General features: G+C 36.4%; 1 protein-coding gene across 1 annotated transcript; it reads left to right on the top strand.

Moving 5' to 3' along the window:
• Window positions 1–3328: 3328 nt before the first annotated feature.
• LOC121408606 (RPA-interacting protein B-like) lies at window positions 3329–13975 on the top strand. Its single transcript, XM_041600131.1, has 9 exons — window positions 3329–3416; window positions 3503–3693; window positions 4326–4398; window positions 7545–7739; window positions 9378–9435; window positions 9849–9960; window positions 11071–11134; window positions 12252–12389; window positions 13706–13975. The coding sequence occupies exons 2-9, from the start codon at window positions 3677–3679 to the stop codon at window positions 13733–13735; spliced, it is 687 nt and encodes a 228-aa protein (XP_041456065.1). The 5' UTR covers window positions 3329–3416; window positions 3503–3676; the 3' UTR covers window positions 13736–13975.
• Window positions 13976–18013: the final 4038 nt, after the last annotated feature.

The following is an 18013-nucleotide window of genomic DNA, read 5'->3' as shown; positions in this document are numbered from 1 at the left end:
AGGTACAATTTAGTTATTAGGAATTCATGAAAATTTGTTATCATACTTTTAAGCCTAATGAGTGAGTGAAATTTGTTGACATTGAGGCCCGAAAACTGAATATTTTAAGCACATTATTTTGTAAATATGAATAGGAGTTGATATTTTTGTCAAAATTAATGCGAGCGCGAATGGCGAGACGAATTTTTTGATTAAACTGTCATAAAAAGGGGGATTTTAACTAGTTTGTTATATAATGTATACATAAAGAATCTTATGGAATAAACAAAGACAATATGTAGGCGTAGGCCTATACTTAATTGGCAAATCAAATAATGCAAGCGCACAGCGCAAAAAAACTGCAAATGATATTCACAACATAAAAACGGACATTTTACAGAGCACTTAAAAAAAAACAATTTGTAAATCAAACAAAATATGAAAGCTCGATGTCCGAGCTGAAATATGATTGCATATTAACTTCTAAATTGATATTTTAAGCTACTTATCAGCCTATTGAGCAAGATGTGTATCTCATCGAACATAATGCGGGACCGAAAATTTAATATAGTGACATTAGACATTTTTAAAAGTCATTTTCGAAGACTTCCCCTGACCTTATTTTGTTCACTCGTCTCCCTCCTCTTATTTGTTCCTCTTCGTTTTCCCTCCTTTCTTTCCCCTTCTTTTTCTTTTTTTTTATTTCTTTCCCTTTTTTCTCATTTTTTTTGCTCCGCCAATAGGGCGCGGGGGGGGGGGGCGCCCCCCTATTTCAAAACATTGTTTGATAATCGGTTGCATCATTCCCACATATAACATACATCTAACTTCAAACTTCTAATTTGGATTCCGTAAAAACCAGAGTACTTCCCATGCAATTTGTCATTTATTAATAAAGTCACCACTTCAATCGATAATATAGTTGTCATACTGTCGGCATTTTCTTGGACTTCTCCAAGGCCTTCGACACTAAATTCTCCTTCATTAACTACGTCATTATATGGAGTGAGAGGGAAAGCCTTGGAGTGCATTGATCTGGAGCTACATCACTGATAGGACCCGATTTGTATCAGTAAATAATAGCGCTTCGACTATTTCAATTACTTGTGGTGTTCCCCAGGGTATCCTATAAGGCCCGCTTCTTTTCATCACTTATATCAATGATATGAAAAATACATCAAATCTACTTTCATTAATTTAAAAGTATAACGGAGGGTCTTGCCTAAAAAAAAGCAAAGCTTGTACAAAAGGCAAGCTCCTAACTTAGTTTCTTACAAAATTACAACAAAGAAATATTGGGTAGTAATTATAGAACCTTTGTTTAAAAATGAATACGTGTGAGAAAATATTATGTTGTAGTATTAGAGAGGGGGGAGAGACAAAGAAAAATAGTGTACACTACGTAGAAAGAAGGCGAGCAGCAGGAGCAGGACCTTTGGCTACCGGTAATTGCAATTTTAAGAAGAAAATGATAATAATAATAATAAGAAAAGATATACATGTACATGTATATGAATATGTATATAAGATGAGTGCATATACACATGATACACAAAAGCCTAAGTATAATTAATTCGATTCGATATGAAGCTTTCACATTATTGTCAACCCAGGACCAAAATCCAGTTGAAAATGATTAGAGCAAAACCAATTGAAACCAGTTGGCCAACTGGTTTCAAAAGGGAAATTGGAACAACTGGTTCCATTTGAAAACCAGTTGCCAACTGGTTCCAGTTAAAACCAATTGGGCAACTGGAACCAGTTGGCTATTGGTTTCAATTGGTTTTCAATTGGTTCCAGTTGTTCCAATTTCCCTATTAAAACCAGTTGAATCCAAGTGGAGGCAACTGGTTTCAATCGGTTCCAGTTGAAACCAATTGGAGGCAACTGGTTTTCAACTGGAACCAGTTGAAACCAATTGGTTTCCAACTGGATCCAATTGGAACTTCCAGTTGGAATGAACTTAATTAGTTACAAATTAATTAGCATTTGCACTAAATATTGCTCATGCCAACACAGAAGCAGTGTTATTTGTCTATTAATACCAATGTATAGGGCATTGATAAAATACAGACTTTCATAGGTATATATTCATATTGGAGTTCTTCAAATATATGTATTATTATTTGATGTAATTTGGTAACAGTTAGTGGTGTACTAATTATCTTTGAATCTGTTTTAATTATATTATGAACATGGTTTTCACTGCTAAGTATTGGAAACACTTATCTGAAAAAAGTGTGGAACTTCAAATTGAAAAAAATTAAATAGATACATTGTAAATTGTGATGAATCTCATAAAACATTAATCTGTGCACACTGGCAGAAAATATGCAAATTAACTGGTTTCAATTGGATCCAGTTGGGTAACTGGAAAATTTCCAATTGGAAACCAATTGGAAATCATTTCCAGTTACCCAACTGGATCCAGTTAGGATTTCCAGTTACCCAACTGGTTCCAATTAGAATTCAGTTACCCATCTTTCCAGTTAGAAGTCATCTCCAGTTACCCAACTGGTTCCAGTTAGAAATCATTTCCAGTTGGAAGTCATTTCCAGTTACCCAACTGGTTCCAGTTAGGATTTCCAGTTACCCAACTGGTTCCAGTTAGAAATCATTTCCAGTTGGAAGTCATTTCCAGTTACCCAACTGGTTCCTGATTTCCAGTTACCCAACTGGTTCCAGTTACTAAGGATTTCCAGTTACCCAACTGGTTCCAGTTAGAAATCATTTCCAGTTGGAAGTCATTTCCAGTTACCCAACTGGTTCCAGTTAGAAATCATTTCCAGTTGGAAGTCATTTCCAGTTACCCAACTGGTTCCAGTTAGGATTTCCAGTTGCCCAACTGGTTCCAGTTAGGATTTCCAGTTACCCAACTGGTTCCAGTTAGAAATCATTTCCAGTTGGAAGTCATATCCATTTACCCAACTGGTTCCAGTTAGGATTTCCAGTTGCCCAACTGGTTTCAATTGGTTTCAACTGGAAATTGTTAAATTCCAGTTAAAACCAATTGAAACCAATTGAAACCAGTTGGAAATCCAACTGGTTTCAATTGGATTTTGGTCCTGGGAATAAGGACACACAAGAATCTGGTAGTGTAAACATTATTAATAACGAAATTATCAAAGAAAATAATGCCTGGTAGAGTATTGATTTTATTACTCAAAAGCATGTAGTTTGTCTTCTGGTGATTAGGAGAAAGTTTGTTGGACTTGATCCAATCTGTAACGTTTGTTTGTTCAAAATTTACGTTTATTTGAACTGCAGGATTAAAGAGCACTGTCGATAGTTTTTTAGTTTTTTTTTAAATGATAGTCTACTCTGGACATCATGAAGAGCGCCATCTCTTGTCCGGAAAAGGAAAGCACATTGACGTCGATCTTGTTCAAAATAGAAATCCGCGTCTGCGATGTTTTTGTCAAGTGGGATTCTTTCCGGTGAGATTCTTATTGGTAGAGTGATTTGTTAGTGTTTGAACTGATGAAGTTTTAGTTTCATTTATGTTGTGCTTTACATTTGTTAGCTTATTTCCGTATACAGTGCGATGCAGGACGGAGGTACCACATTCACGAAGTCAAACTCAAAGTCAGTCAAAGACAAAGACGTTTCGTCAGCTTCAATTTGAAGTCTTAACTTAGTTAACCACACAAGTGAAACTTGAACTTGAAGAACAGGGCTGAGCTCAGTCAAACAAATAATGGCAGATCTTTCCTGTATGGTGAGACTACCACATATCGACCACCTCTTTTGAAACCGACCACCTTGCGCGCGTTAAAATTATTGCGTATTGCAAACGATACGCGCGGGAGAGTAGGCGCAGTGTCCATAGAAACGGTAAGAATCGAATTTACGAGAGAAAAAAGAAGCAACAAAAAGTTAAAATTTAGTAGAATTAATCAAAATTGTATTGACCAGACGAAACCCCGCTGAAAAACCAAGAAATCAGATAGGAAACGGCTTTAGAACAAATATCCGTCGTCAATCGTCGAATCATGCGCCGGAGCTCGCAATGGAAGTAGTGAGACGATCATTTAGCATGTTGACATCATAGAACTGATTTGGAAGAGTCAAAATATTTCGCCACCGCGACAAGAATCGGCCGTAAACTTAGTGTATCGCGGGTGGTCGGTTTCAAAAGATAGGTGCAAATGAGCAAATGTAAAATCGTCGTATTCGTTGTTCGTCGATATATACGCGGATTGAATCGGAGTCGCCGTGCGAAACATGGGAATCTGATCTGCTTAATTTTCTGCACAAATGAGACGAAAACTGGGTAAAATTGATGAATATTTTCGCAGATACGATGCTTAGAAGATTAGGTGGTCGATAAGGGGTAGTTCCAACCATACACCATGTGCTAAGCGTCGTCGAGATATGTACAAGAAGACAACTCCATCATGGAAAGATGCTTACAGAAAGGTAGATCTATCATTTTTTTTTCAGGAAGAGTTCCTGTTCCTTGCGACAGCCACATGATTACAGATTAGGAAATTAGGGTGGCCAAATCATGGTTTCGGGAACCACTTGTTGATTTATATGGTAGTGGATCGTATTACCGAACACTTTTCATGAATTTGATCATATCAAACACATTATTCCAATAAAATTCACCAAACTTTCACCATAAATACACAAATACCTACAAAATATAAACATGCAGAAATTTTGCCGAAATTGTTTTTCATTTTTACGACATCAGCTTCCAATCGGACCCCTCTTTGCAAGTGAAATATTTTGGTCACTTGAAAAGGTATCGTATTACCGAACGTGTGTTTTCTATGGGAAAAGTTGGGAAAACAACAAAGTCACTGATGAGCTATTTTGACCATATTTTATTGTTTTGAGGATATAAAGACTTTGAAATTGTGTTTTTGATAATTTTTCATCATTTTTCTATTTAAGTTCCCTTTGGAAGGAAGTTGCAAAGGTTTGAGCGTATTTGATTATTTTCTGACGCATATGATGCGCGCGTTCGGTAATACACATGATACAAGGCCGGTCGGTAATACAATCACTCACTATACACGCAAACTTGTCTATGAATTGAATGGAGGTGGAAATGGGGAATCAGTAAAGCGCTGCTGTGAGTGAACAGTGGTTCCCAATTCCCTGAATAATGCCTTAACTGATTCTAATTATTGTACATGTTGTACCAGTCACAATTCTTTGACTAGGCCTACCTGTTTTACCTGTTTCACCGGAGTCAGAGAACAATAGATTTCAGTGGAACAAATCTATTCTCTGGTGAAACAGGTAAACAAGTAGGCCCTACTGGAAGTCAAACAATATTGTGACTGGTATAGTGAGTGATTGTATTACCGACCGGCCTTGTATTACCGAACGCGCGCATCAGATGCGTCAGAAAATAATCAAATATGCTCAAACCTTTGCAACTTCCTTCCAAAGGGAACTTAAATAGAAAAATGATGAAAAATTATCAAAAACACAATTTCGAAGTCTTTATATCCTCAAAACAATTAAATGTGGTCAAAATAGCTCATCAGTGACTTTGATGTTTTCCCAACTTTTCCCATAGAAAACACGTTTGGTAATACGATACCTTTTCAAGTGACCAAAATACTTCACTTGCGAAGAGGGGTCCGATTGGAAGCTGATGTCCTAAAAATGAAAAACAATTTCGGCAGAATTTCTGCATGTTTATATTTTGTAGGTATTTGTGTGTTTATGGTGAAAGTTTGGTGAATTTTATTGGAATAATGTGTTTGATATGATCAAATATATGAAAAGTGTTCGGTAATACGATCCACTACCATACTAATGTAGGCTTTAGGTTTTATGGTTTGTGTCGGGATTTTGGGTGGGTATTGCAAATGGAACTCTTTCTTTCTTTTTTCCTTGCTTTAAGTCTTAGGCCTATAGTTATACGATACAAGAATTAACAAAAACCACTGATTAGTATAAGTAGGATCTCTCTGCTGATCTCCGAAGGTAACGGAGGAGGAAGAAGAATATAATTAGCTAAGTTACCACCTAAGTTGCGAGATATATGCTGGAATTTGGAAAACCAAAATTTGATGCCTAACACACAGCCACAGGGACAGGGCTAGATAGGAATAATCATCGTTTCTGGGGATTTATTTAAAAATTTCTGATATTTTAGAGAGACCAACGTAGTTCAGCATAACTATGAAATAAGCTTTTGGTGTACATGTATAACATTAGGTCAGGCCAGTTTCTTTGATCGTTGTCATGTTTCTTGCAGCTTGAGCATACAAAAACACTAGCCAATCACGTTTTTGTTACCATTTTCAGAATCTGTATCGAAACAAAGCCTGGCCTGGGGCAAAATCTGTTAAGATTTTTAAATACTTTTATTACAAACTCAAGAAAATCAAATGGGATTGGGTACCAGCCATGATGATTTGACATGGATTAACCAATAGTGGTATGGATTTAAAGTGCATACACACTGCCCAAGGAGGCCCATGGCCCACTGAAAAGCTTGTCAATAGGGGGGGGGGGGTAGTATTACATGTAAGCTTTGTTTAAAAACAATCATTAAATAGATCTAGATCTATATGACATTTTCAATATTTTGACAAATTGTAAACGTATTTGGACAGGTCCAAATCTTTCCTATTGATATGGATTCTTTGACAGACTATGTAGGTGCTACTACAGGCTGAAAATTACTTGATTTGAACAGATAACGAAAAATCAGACAAACAAAACACTGAAGATATCATCAGTATCAGACAAGGAATAACAAAATTATCACATTTTAAACTTTATATTATCTTGGTGAATCAGCAATGTAGGTCTTCATGAATATTCAGTGAGCAAGCTATGATGTCGTAACCTCTTATTCTTTTGTATTTTATTATGTGAAATCATATTAATTCACATTTTGTCCACCGAAGAATGAAAAACAAAATGGAATGGACTCTTGATTTTTAATGGGTAGGATAATCATTGCTACTTGTTATATTGTTACAAGCCAAACCTAATCATGCACCCAATCCCTTGCATGAATCGGTGATTTATTTATGATTTCATGTATATAAGAAAAAGGAAAGTGGGGAGGTGAAATCATGAACCTAATCATGACTGCATATAGCCTGTTGTCACAAAGTAATGCTTAACTTTAAAATTCAATTAAGTTGTTATTTGTTATCAAATTTTGATGAAATTTTCAGTGTTGAGCTTGATGAATTTAATCTTTTCATTCAGATATTATATTTTCAACCCGAAGAACCCCTTCACGATCAACAGGGAAATGTTCTTCAGAACAGTCAAACTTGTGAAATCTGTTGAAAACCATTTTAACCTTAAGGGCGATTCCATAAAATATGTATGTTGGACCCGCCATACATGTACATGTATGTGGACCTTCATGAAATTTTGTCTCTGATTTCTTTTTCTTTTGACAGTCTGTAATGTTATCAAAGGACCATCAGTTTATAAAGCAAAGTAAGACTTGAGAAAAATGGGGTTCAGACATACAAAAAGGTTGCTCATTTTATGGAATTTCCCTCAAGCATTTGTAGAACATGTTTGATTTATTTAAAAGGGATAACCAGTTCCCGTCTCTTTTCCTTCTCCAGAGGTGCTTTGACAGGCTACGTGGGAGCCGGGAGACGCTCCTTCAGAGGTTCCGAGGAACTTCACCATGTTCTTCACCGTCTTCCTTGAGCCCATGCTCCAGGATCAGTAGCAGCCCGGGAAGTCCCAGTCTCATGGTTGCAAGGGTCATGGAGGAGGAATGGCGGCAACTGAGAATGGACGATCCTTCTTTTGGGGTAGGTGCTTTAAAATGGCTACCAGGTAGTTTTGAGCATGCGCCTGAAGGGAAAGAGGACAGTATGCTCTGGATGAAACTGAACGTACATGATCAGACATTAGGAGAATTAGGATGGAGTATGTAGTGTGTGTGTGTATTTCAGTTTTGTCAGAAGTGTATCAATCAGGTATGATTATTAAGTCTGGGGCTGACCTTTAACGTCATCATCCGAAAGACGTGATCAGGGCTTGAACCTCTGCATCAATTTTTAACTTCCCCACAGCTTGGATTACAGGCGCACGCCACAACGCCCAGTTCAGCATGTAGTCCCTACAATATTGAGTGATTTCAAGTTCAGTGTTCACCTATGTGTGTTGGTGTTAGGTCAATATTTACACGAGTATAACACTAAACATTAAATGAAGATGGTCCTGAAAAGTCACTCACTAGTTTTTGAGATGTCATGTCAATAACATGATCTGGATCAGTTTTACAAACTCAGAATAGATTTTGGAGCTAGGGGAATCAGTCCAAATTTCAACACCAATGCCAACACCGGACTTGAAATCACCCCTTGATTTATAAGGATCTCCCATCCCTTTTATCAAGTCAGTTATTAAACTTCCTGCAAATTATTGTGAATTGCAAAACACTGTGAGACAGACACTTTTACATTGTATTTGAAAATTAATTGTAAAACAAGTAAAGTAGGGATAATGCTGAGAATCTAATATTCAGAATAATCTTTAGGAAGATCCAAGTTACTGAATGAAGTAACATTAGCAACTCTTTCAGGTGTTTCTGGTTATTATGTTTTGGTTAGTTTGTAAATTTGCACTCTAATTATGGTATTTTAGACTGTGATATCTTCAAAAGGAAAGAAAGACTGAGGGTGAATCTAAATCTGGGTTACCTTATACCATTGGCATCACAATCACTTTACAATGTCTCAAGCCATGATTTATACTTAAGTCATGACGTATATTTCAAATGATTTTGCATCATGTTCTTGTAAATGAAAAATATGAAGTAGATCTACAATAAATGATAAAAAGGTAATTAATGAAATCATATTTATTCAGGCTTTCTGGTGCAACACTAGAAATATTAACATCTGAAACTGTTCAAAGCTAACATCTCAGTCACATTTGCTCTACGGCAACCATATGGCGAGTCAAAAACAGCAGTTTTATTAATGTTTATTCAAACCACCTATAGTTAGCTGGTATAAACAAATGTTAAAACGGCTGTTTTTGACTCGCCGTACGGCCACCGTAGAGCAAATGTGACTGGGGTATTAGCTATCACCTAGCTGGCAGGAAGGTGACAGGATGCATGTATGCAGCAATTTTCATTTCTTTTGTGGCTAATGGCAATGGCTCAAGCGCATGTTTTATGAAATGTGCATTGGTCACTTGTCACAAATATTAATGCCCTTCTGACTGACTGACATGCATGGAAATTGATGTATACATCCTATCCTTAGCAAACTCCCCTCTGTCATCAAGGCAACAAAGTGGTCAAGTGTTTTTGCAGTCCTGGGCAAGCACATCATTGCTCAGAGAAAAATGATACCACTTGGAAGCAATTGAAATTTGTAATCTACATTGAAACTGATATTGCAATATAACTTTGTATTCTATTCTAAATTGTGCAGCTCATAGAGGAAGAACTAGACTTGAGAGAGGAGCTTGAGGAAGAACTCATAAAAGAAGGTAAGAATTGTCAAATCTTAATGAATTGAATTTAGAGAGAGAGAGAGAGCAATAGAAAGAAAGAAAAGTGTGTGTGGGGGAGGGGGAACTGCTGCATTGTCTGGAGGTGCTGTTGTGGAATGGTTTTAAGCAACTGATTGGTCACATAAAAGTCTTTTCTCCGGCCACAGCACCTACCTGTATATCCTTGAGCAAGGCATTCAATCAACTGCGCTATGCCTATGTTATAAACAGAAATAAATGGAAATGCTATACATGTATAAGCTTTGTCGGTAACATTGTGTGCCTGTTTTGATAAAAAAAGTTGTTATCTTATTACATAGTAATTTTCCGCTGTATCTCATTTTCCAATGAATTGCTGGTAATGAATGTTTTCTATTGAGGTGAGGTGACCATTATATTCATTCTTTCAGAGATGAGCATGATAGCCGAGTATGAAGCAAGTCTGAGACTGGAGGAAGAGCAGTTACAAGCTACTGTAAATCATTTTACCGAAGGATCTGTTGTCTGCCCCCTCTGCCAAAGGTTTGTGATGTCTTGAAAGTTTTGAAAATATAGAAAACTTAACAACTTCACTTAAATATGATACATGTAGATACAGTCAGAGGTGCAGAGATTTCTTGTCATGCCAAGAGTCGAGGGTGGGGTGCCTAGATGTATATGATGATGCATTCACATCAGTTGCTATATAAATGAAGTTGTGCCACCCCCCCCCTCCCCCTTATACGGCTCACTGCCCTGTGGTTTGGTTGAAGTAAACCCAGCCAATTGTAAGATTACCGGTAATTAGTTGGCCCTTTGAAATTGTGCAAGTTATTTGGAATGAGAATGTGACTAACGTATACATCACTGTTGGGTCCAAAACATATGAGACAGAGATCAGGACAATGATCCCCAAGAAAAAGACAGAAAAGAGACATGACGAGTCACACTATTATTGTGTAGAGACATTTCTGAGTCTCGAGAACAAGGCATGTTTCAGTACATCTAACACTGCCAGATTGAAAAACAATGGCCCGAATTCACAAAGGTGGTTTTGAAAACCCACAGTTTAATCCATGGTTTATGTAGATTTCCTGTATAAAAAATGCTTAATTTAGCTCGTATCGGGCGTGTGTATAATAATTCCAGTGCTGATGTGGGCTTTTGTCACAGTGGACCAATATGATGCCTGTTGCCATGGTTATCTAAGCTATTTTATTTGTGAGTCCACTGTTTTTGAATTGATGAGTCCACTCTTCAAACAGTGGATTCATGAATACTACAGCATATCTAACCATGGTAACAGGCGTCAAATTGGCGCACTGTGACAAAAGCGCGCATCAGCATTGGACATTTTTTATACATGCACCCGACACGCGCTAAATTAAGTGTAATTTTTAAACCATGGATTAAACCGTGGTTTTCTTGGCTTCAGAGTCACAAGACATTGCAGACACGACCAAGATCTGACATGAGACACACAATAGACCGCTCATATCTTAAGACACCCTTCGCTACTTAAATTACCATCGATGAACATCACTTACCATATTACTACATGTTTACTGACCTGTCCCTATTGCTGGCTTTTCTTAATCAATGTTTGATTTATAATTATTAATCTTGACATTGTTTTTCTCTTGTTCCTTACAGAAACTGGTTGTTGATGAACCAAGGCATCGTATTTTGTTCCTGTGGGTTAAGAATTGACACGGCTGTAAGTTGCTTTCCATAAATTATTTAAAGGTCAAGTCCACCTCAGAAAAATGTTGATTTGAATCAATAGAGAAAAATCAGACAAGCACAATGCTGAAAATTTCATCAAAATCGGATGTAAAATAGGAAAGTTATGACATTTCAAAGTTTCTCTTATTTTTAACAAAATAGTTATATGAACGAGCCAGTTACATCCAAATGAGAGAGTCGATGACGTCACTTACTATTTCTTTTGTTTTTTATTGTTTGAATTATACAATATTTCAGTTTTTACGAATTTGACAATTAGGACCTCCTTGCCTGAAGCACAAAATGTTAAAATAATGGAATTCCACGTGTTTAGGGAGGAATGAAACTTCATTTACATGACAATGATGAGAAAATCAAAATATTTCATATTTCATATAATAAAATACAAAAGAAATAGTGAGTGAGTGATGTCATCAACTCTCTCATTCGGATGTAACTGGCTCGTTCATATAACTATTTTGTTGAAAATAAGCGAAACTTTAAAATGCCATAACTTTCTTATTTACATCCGATTTTGATGAAATTTTCAGTGTTGTGCTTGTTGAATTTTTCTCTTTGTATTCAAATCAAGTTTTTGTTGGGGTGGACTTGACCTTTAAACATTCAAACGATCTAATGGTTTCCTACTAGTTATTCTTTTACTATACATGTGTTGAAATACACATACGTGTGTTAAATGCATATGAAGATCAATGCGAGTGTTGAACTATGTGTATGGTGGGCACCGGGTCATTAGATTTCCACACTGTTAGGAAGAATCCTTTGAAGTGATTGTTCTTGAGCAGTGTTGCTACAGTTGTTCATTTTCATGGCAAAGGTAAAGTTGATACCAAGTTTCATATGACAGAACCATAACTTCAACTGACTTCCTCAATAATTTGAAAATTATGCCCAAGATTATGTGTTACAAATATGAAAATGAAGTAGAATACATTTGGTAAAAATGAAAAGAGGAACATCACTTATAATAAATAATCACTTATAAATAAAGCTGTGCATAATGGTAGGTGTGTTGTCTTTTAATCATAAGTCTGACCTTCTTTCCTTATGTTAAGCTTCTTTTCCTGTTTTTACATTTATTTTGATAGCAAGACAGTCTCAATCTAGAGAACGTAGGTCAGAGTCTGGAGCAAGGGGTCAGTCAACACAGCGCCCTCTGTCCAGTAACACCGGTCTTTGCTCTGATGGACCTTGAAGGATTACACAACCTTGTAATGTCTTGTGAGGTGAGCTTGTTAGAAAAAAAATAGTGCAATGAAAGATCCTTGGGGACCACACAGACCAGCTTCATTTGACTAATCAGTGTAAAATTTAATAATTTTGAGAGACTTTACAACCTTGTGATGTAATATGAAGAGGAATTGTGTTTTTAGAAAAAAACAATGTGTGCTTCTCTTAGAGATCCTTTTGGACTGCATAGACCAGTTTGAATTGACTTATCAGTGTAAAATTTGAAGAATTTTGAGGGACAATATAAGCTTGTCATGTCATGTAAAGAGAGACTGTAATCTGAAAAATTTGTATACTGCTATTAGAGATACTTGATGGACTGCACAGACCAGCTTGACTTGACATACCTGACCTATCAGTGAAAAATTTATCACCTGTGACAGACTGCACATCCTAAACCCTATCTAGGCAGGGGAGGGGGCTTGAAGGCAATATTATCGCCAAGCAAAATTTTTGACCGTGCCACTCTTAAGTCTTGCGCGGTTCCGATATTAGGCAACATTTTGTTTAAAGTGCATGTCATACCAAATATTGCTCGAAAATGTGATTTTGTGTACAAAGTCAATGCAAATTTTGTTTTCCACCAAAAATCATAAATGTATGATCATTTTTAGTATTGCTGGTCTAACTGGATTTATTTTATGCTTGTTTATGATCTCAAAAGAGCCCCTGACAAAGTTCAGAAAACGAAACCAATGAAAACCAAAAGGTCCAAAAACAAAGAAATTTAAAAAAACAATATAATACACAAGAAATTGATTTGATATCGCAATTTTTTTCAGGATCATTTACGAAGAACACAAGAAAGAGTTTCTAGACCAAAACTTAGAACATTTGGAACTTAGGGAGTTAGAGGAAAATGTATGATTTGCATACTAATTATGCATGGATTAGCATAATCAATTATTAGTGATTTGGGTGAAATAAATTAATACAGTATTTTTTAGATTATGTCCCAGGCAACCTGTTAGTCAATTTTGGGTGCGATCCCGCAATTGATGGCCGAAATCTCCCAAAATACCCTGGCGTAGATAGGGTTAATCCTTATCGTAATGTATGTTCAAAAGAATAGGCGCTATGGATGATCCTTGGGAGACAATACAGTCCAGCTTGATTTAATGTGCCTGATTGATCAGTCTGGGATTGAGAGTTTAGATTTGTATAATAAAAACTTTTAAATAGTGGATTAAATTATGGAAAGACAGATCTGATATGGTGAGGAAGTAGTAATTGTCCCTTCTTCAACATGAAGATATGTCAGGAGAACTTACTTTGGTAATCTAACCACATATTTTCCCCCTTTTTTCTCCAGACCTGCGGATTTCTTCACATTGTTATTTAGCTTCTTGATGGGAATGGAGAAGTGACCTGCAGCTGAGGATGCAATTCACCGAGAATCAGAAGGGCTGTTGACTGTTGCTATTAAGCTAACATTATTCATATACAATTTGCAATATTTGAGGGATGCATTATGAGATAAGTGAGAAATTATCAGCTGTCTTTACAGTGACGCGGCATATGATCCTGCAAAATTTGCTCCGGTCTTAATATCCGAGAGGGCAAAGGGTTGGAGTTAGGATTGTGATTGGTTCAGAATAATGTAAAGAAAAGGATTAGGGTTTATATAGTTTTGGAGGTTAGGTTTTAGGTTTGGCTTAACGTGCAGATTTTATATCTGAGCAATTGTCGCTAGAGCAAATGTCATGGAACTGTCTTCATATAGGCATAACGGGCATGTTCACAGATGGCCCAAGAAACTGATGTATGTATACAAATTCAATGGGATGTTAGGCAATAAAAAAAGTGCTGTCGATCACGAACACACCTCAGGCTAATTGTCACCTGGGTGACGAGAGCTGTGAACTAAATATTAGCAATTAGAATCCATTTGTCCTACTTTTGTGGGGTATGACAAGTTTATTTCCCTAATTGCAAATTTAATTTACTGAGGTACAGTGTCACACTTTGACTATTTGCCCTTTCAATCTGACAATCCATAATTCTTTAGATTACATGTCATTCATATATGAGCAGAAATAGTAATAATAATCCTTATTTTCCATATTTTTTCACTGCAGTATACGTTTCTTAAAATTCCCTCATAAGAGTGATTTCATTGAAGGTAATCACTCTGTGTGTATGTTGGTGATGCATTAAACTTTTATTAATCTGTTTCTTGATGCAAATTTATCATATGTTCTCTCAAGTTTGAAGAATTTGTTGTCATGATCATGTTAAGTGTATTATTTTCTTTATAGCATGTCAGATTAGAAAATGAAATTAGTAAATGTGATTTAGTAATGGCATGCTGATTAATGCTATTGCGAGGAAATCCTTCTGCTGTGGTAATATGACAAAGTTTGTTGCAGATTATTGATTTGAGTATCAAATATTTTTTATTACAAAGTCAAACTCAAGGAACTGCAGTGAGCAATGATTTCAAGAAAAACCTTAAAATAATATGAATTTCAACATCAACCTAGATCTACATGTGTAGATTTAGCCTGCCCTGACATGGATTGAGCAAATAAAAAATTGTGGAAAAAAAGAAACGCTGGCTGAGATTTAAATATGGTTCCTGTGGTTAACATTCAACAATCAGATAGTTTATTAGCCAACGTGTTTACTCCCTTCTGGCTTTCATGATGTATCTTGTGTATAGTGTGAGTACTCATTGGACAGGTTTTGTCACATGTATTTATACCTAGCAGCAATGCACATTTTAGAAACAGTACTACATGTAAATAACAAAGCATTGCAACCTTTTTTGTTAAGTGGTAGGGAGAATAGGGTTTTAGAATGATTATGGTATTGCTCCCAAATGTTGGAATTTTAAATGCATACAACATTTATGCCAATAGGCAAATGATACTTTACAAGTCAATCAATTTACTGTATATACCCTCTGACTGCATGTTTGTGAAATCCATCAGTCCATGATGAAAGAACACAAATATTTTAGGCTTTTTGAAGTTAAGGACTGCATAGTATATATATATATATTTCAGATTGTGTATTAGAATGATTTCAGAATAAAGTTGTCCCCCATGATAATATTGCCCCACTCCCCATATGAATAGCTGACAATGTTCACATACTATTCATTCTTCAGCTTAGGCTAAAAAACTTTGCTTGCGGTATTAAAGAGGGGAAAAATATTTCATGTTCAGTGACTAGGTAGGAAGATTTTGATCTGGCATGACACTTTTCTTTGGACCCTAGCGAGTTTGGATTAAGTTGTGACATAAATGGGGTGGATTTTTAAAAAATCTTCATTTATGTCTGAAATGCTTAAACCTTCAAGTCTTCCATATTACTTTTCACGAAATCATGAAAGTCAATGGGGTTGTCCAGTACCGTTTTCAGTGTCAAAATGTTTGAATGCAAAAAAAAAGCCAAACATATTTAAACTGACTTGCGATCTGCAGGTAAACAAAAGCTTGAAAATGTGGATATTAAGCTATTTATTTCTTCTGTAAAATTCCTATTACTGAAGGAAAATACACAATGTCTGGGATTCAAACCCACAATCCACTAGACCACAACGCAGTCTACTCAGGTTGAAATCAAATGTAAATCCTTGAAATTCTTATTGACAATCATCTCTTTGAATGTGAAGTTTATTTTTTATTACAAGGCTCAGCATCATTCTTAGTGCTCAAACACTACAAGAGAAATCACCAATCAGAATAGCCCAGTTGCATGGACAGAATCACATGATTTCACCAAGATGTCATGAGCTAGTCTGTACATGTAACTTGACTCAAAACTCTTTTAAAAAAGAATAATTTGACATTTTTTGTGCTTGCCTTTTATAAAACCAAGTTGTTCAAGTTCATTGTAATCAGGCAATGAGAAAAATCTCTTACGCCCGTCTTAGATGGGAGGTATTATAGTATCACGCTCAGTGTCCGTCCGTCTGTTGTCTGTCCTTCCGTAAAATTTTCCTTATAAACATGATAACTTCAGTTTGACTTAACCTAGACTCACATAAATTGGTGTGTATGATACCAGCATGGATCCCAGAAAGCCTAACTATTTTGAGGTCAAAAGGTAAAGCTCACACTGATATGTGTTCATCTTGCCCTTCTGCAGACCTTGTAATCACGATAACTTCAGTTTAACTTCACCTAGGCTCAAATAATTTGGTGTGTATGATACCAGCATAGATCCCAGCAAAAAAGAGCGAGTTTGGTACAAGCAGTTAGAAGTTGCTTGAAAAGCTAGCACCACAAAAATTCACGACTTGTTTCTTCTAATGAAGTCTTGCCCAACATTTGAGACCAAATTTGTGATTCCCATGTATGGTTTCCTGAAGCATGTGATGGACGTCTTTTGAATGGATTGATAGCCGGGAACCTGTGTCCGGGGAACGTCCTGAAGTGTGTGATGGATGTGGAGTCTGAATACTAACCTTGTTAGATTTTCTTGCTTCTGGCATCATGGATGGTATAGTGCAGGGGTAGGTGGAATTAAATCGTCGCTCACATTGTCCATTTCCTCATCCTCACTAAATGAGGGGGAAATTACTTTGCTGCCCTTTTTCTACGGCCACTCCTTTTGATGCCCAAGAACCTGTGTCTGGGGAAGTTCCTGAAGCGTGTGATGGTTGGGCAGCCTCTGAATGGATTGATGCCCGAGAATCTGTGTCTGGGGAGGTTCCTGAATCGTGAGATGGACGAGCAGATTTTGAATGAATCGATGCCTGGGGACCAGTGTCTGGGGAAGTTCCTGAAGCGTGTGATTGACGAGCAGTCTTTGAATGGATCCATGCCCAGGAAGTTCAGTTTAACTTACAGTAACCTAGTTACCTAAGCTCATATAATTTGGTGTGTATGATGATAGCATAGATCCCAGCATTTCTATTGATTTTGAGGTCAAAGTTAAAGGTCATTGACATATTTTCATCTTACCCTTCTGCAGTCCTTGTAAATGTGAAAACTTCAGTTTAACTTAACCTAAGCTCATAATTTGGTGTGTATGATACTAGCATAGATTTCAGCAATTCTTTTGATTTTGAGATCAAAAGGTCAAAGGTGAACTGCTAGCTTCCACTTTTCTTGCTCGACCAATAACTCAATTTTCACGTTACAGGTGGGCATATTGTGTGCTTGCTTTAGTGACATTCTTGTACAATATGTACACAGAATGTTGCTTGAGCTTCTTTATGCTAATTGTTGTGGAGCTATGTCTGAACGAGTTATTAGTTTGTTTTAACCTAAGAGCACACAAACCCAAGAGTGTATGTCTATCATCTTGTGTACTCAAAATAGTTATATTGTTAGAAAAATTATGATTTTATGTATATCCAGAGTATTATTTGATATGCCTTATTATGTTTGTTTCAATTAAAAGAGTATTTTTGTAAGCGGAAGAAGAAATATTTTGGTTTTGATATGTGCTTTTATAAAGAAAATTCTTTAAAAAGTGAGTAAATTAATTTAAAAATTTTGGGAAAAAGAACATGCGAAAGAAATAGATGAGAAAAGATTGATGTGAAACAGCAAGGAAAAATCAAAATGCAATCTCTTTATATCTCTTACATGTATCTAGAGTTTGAATATAACATTACATTTCCATGGCGGAGTTATGTTTTTCCCAATGAATTATACCGTAAGGG

The sequence above is a fragment of the Lytechinus variegatus genome, chromosome 2 (genome assembly GCF_018143015.1).
Source record: "Lytechinus variegatus isolate NC3 chromosome 2, Lvar_3.0, whole genome shotgun sequence".
Classification (NCBI taxonomy): Eukaryota; Metazoa; Echinodermata; class Echinoidea; order Temnopleuroida; family Toxopneustidae; genus Lytechinus; species Lytechinus variegatus.
The sequence above is the reverse complement of the archived record's forward strand: the minus strand, read 5'-3'. Positions and strand labels throughout refer to the sequence as shown.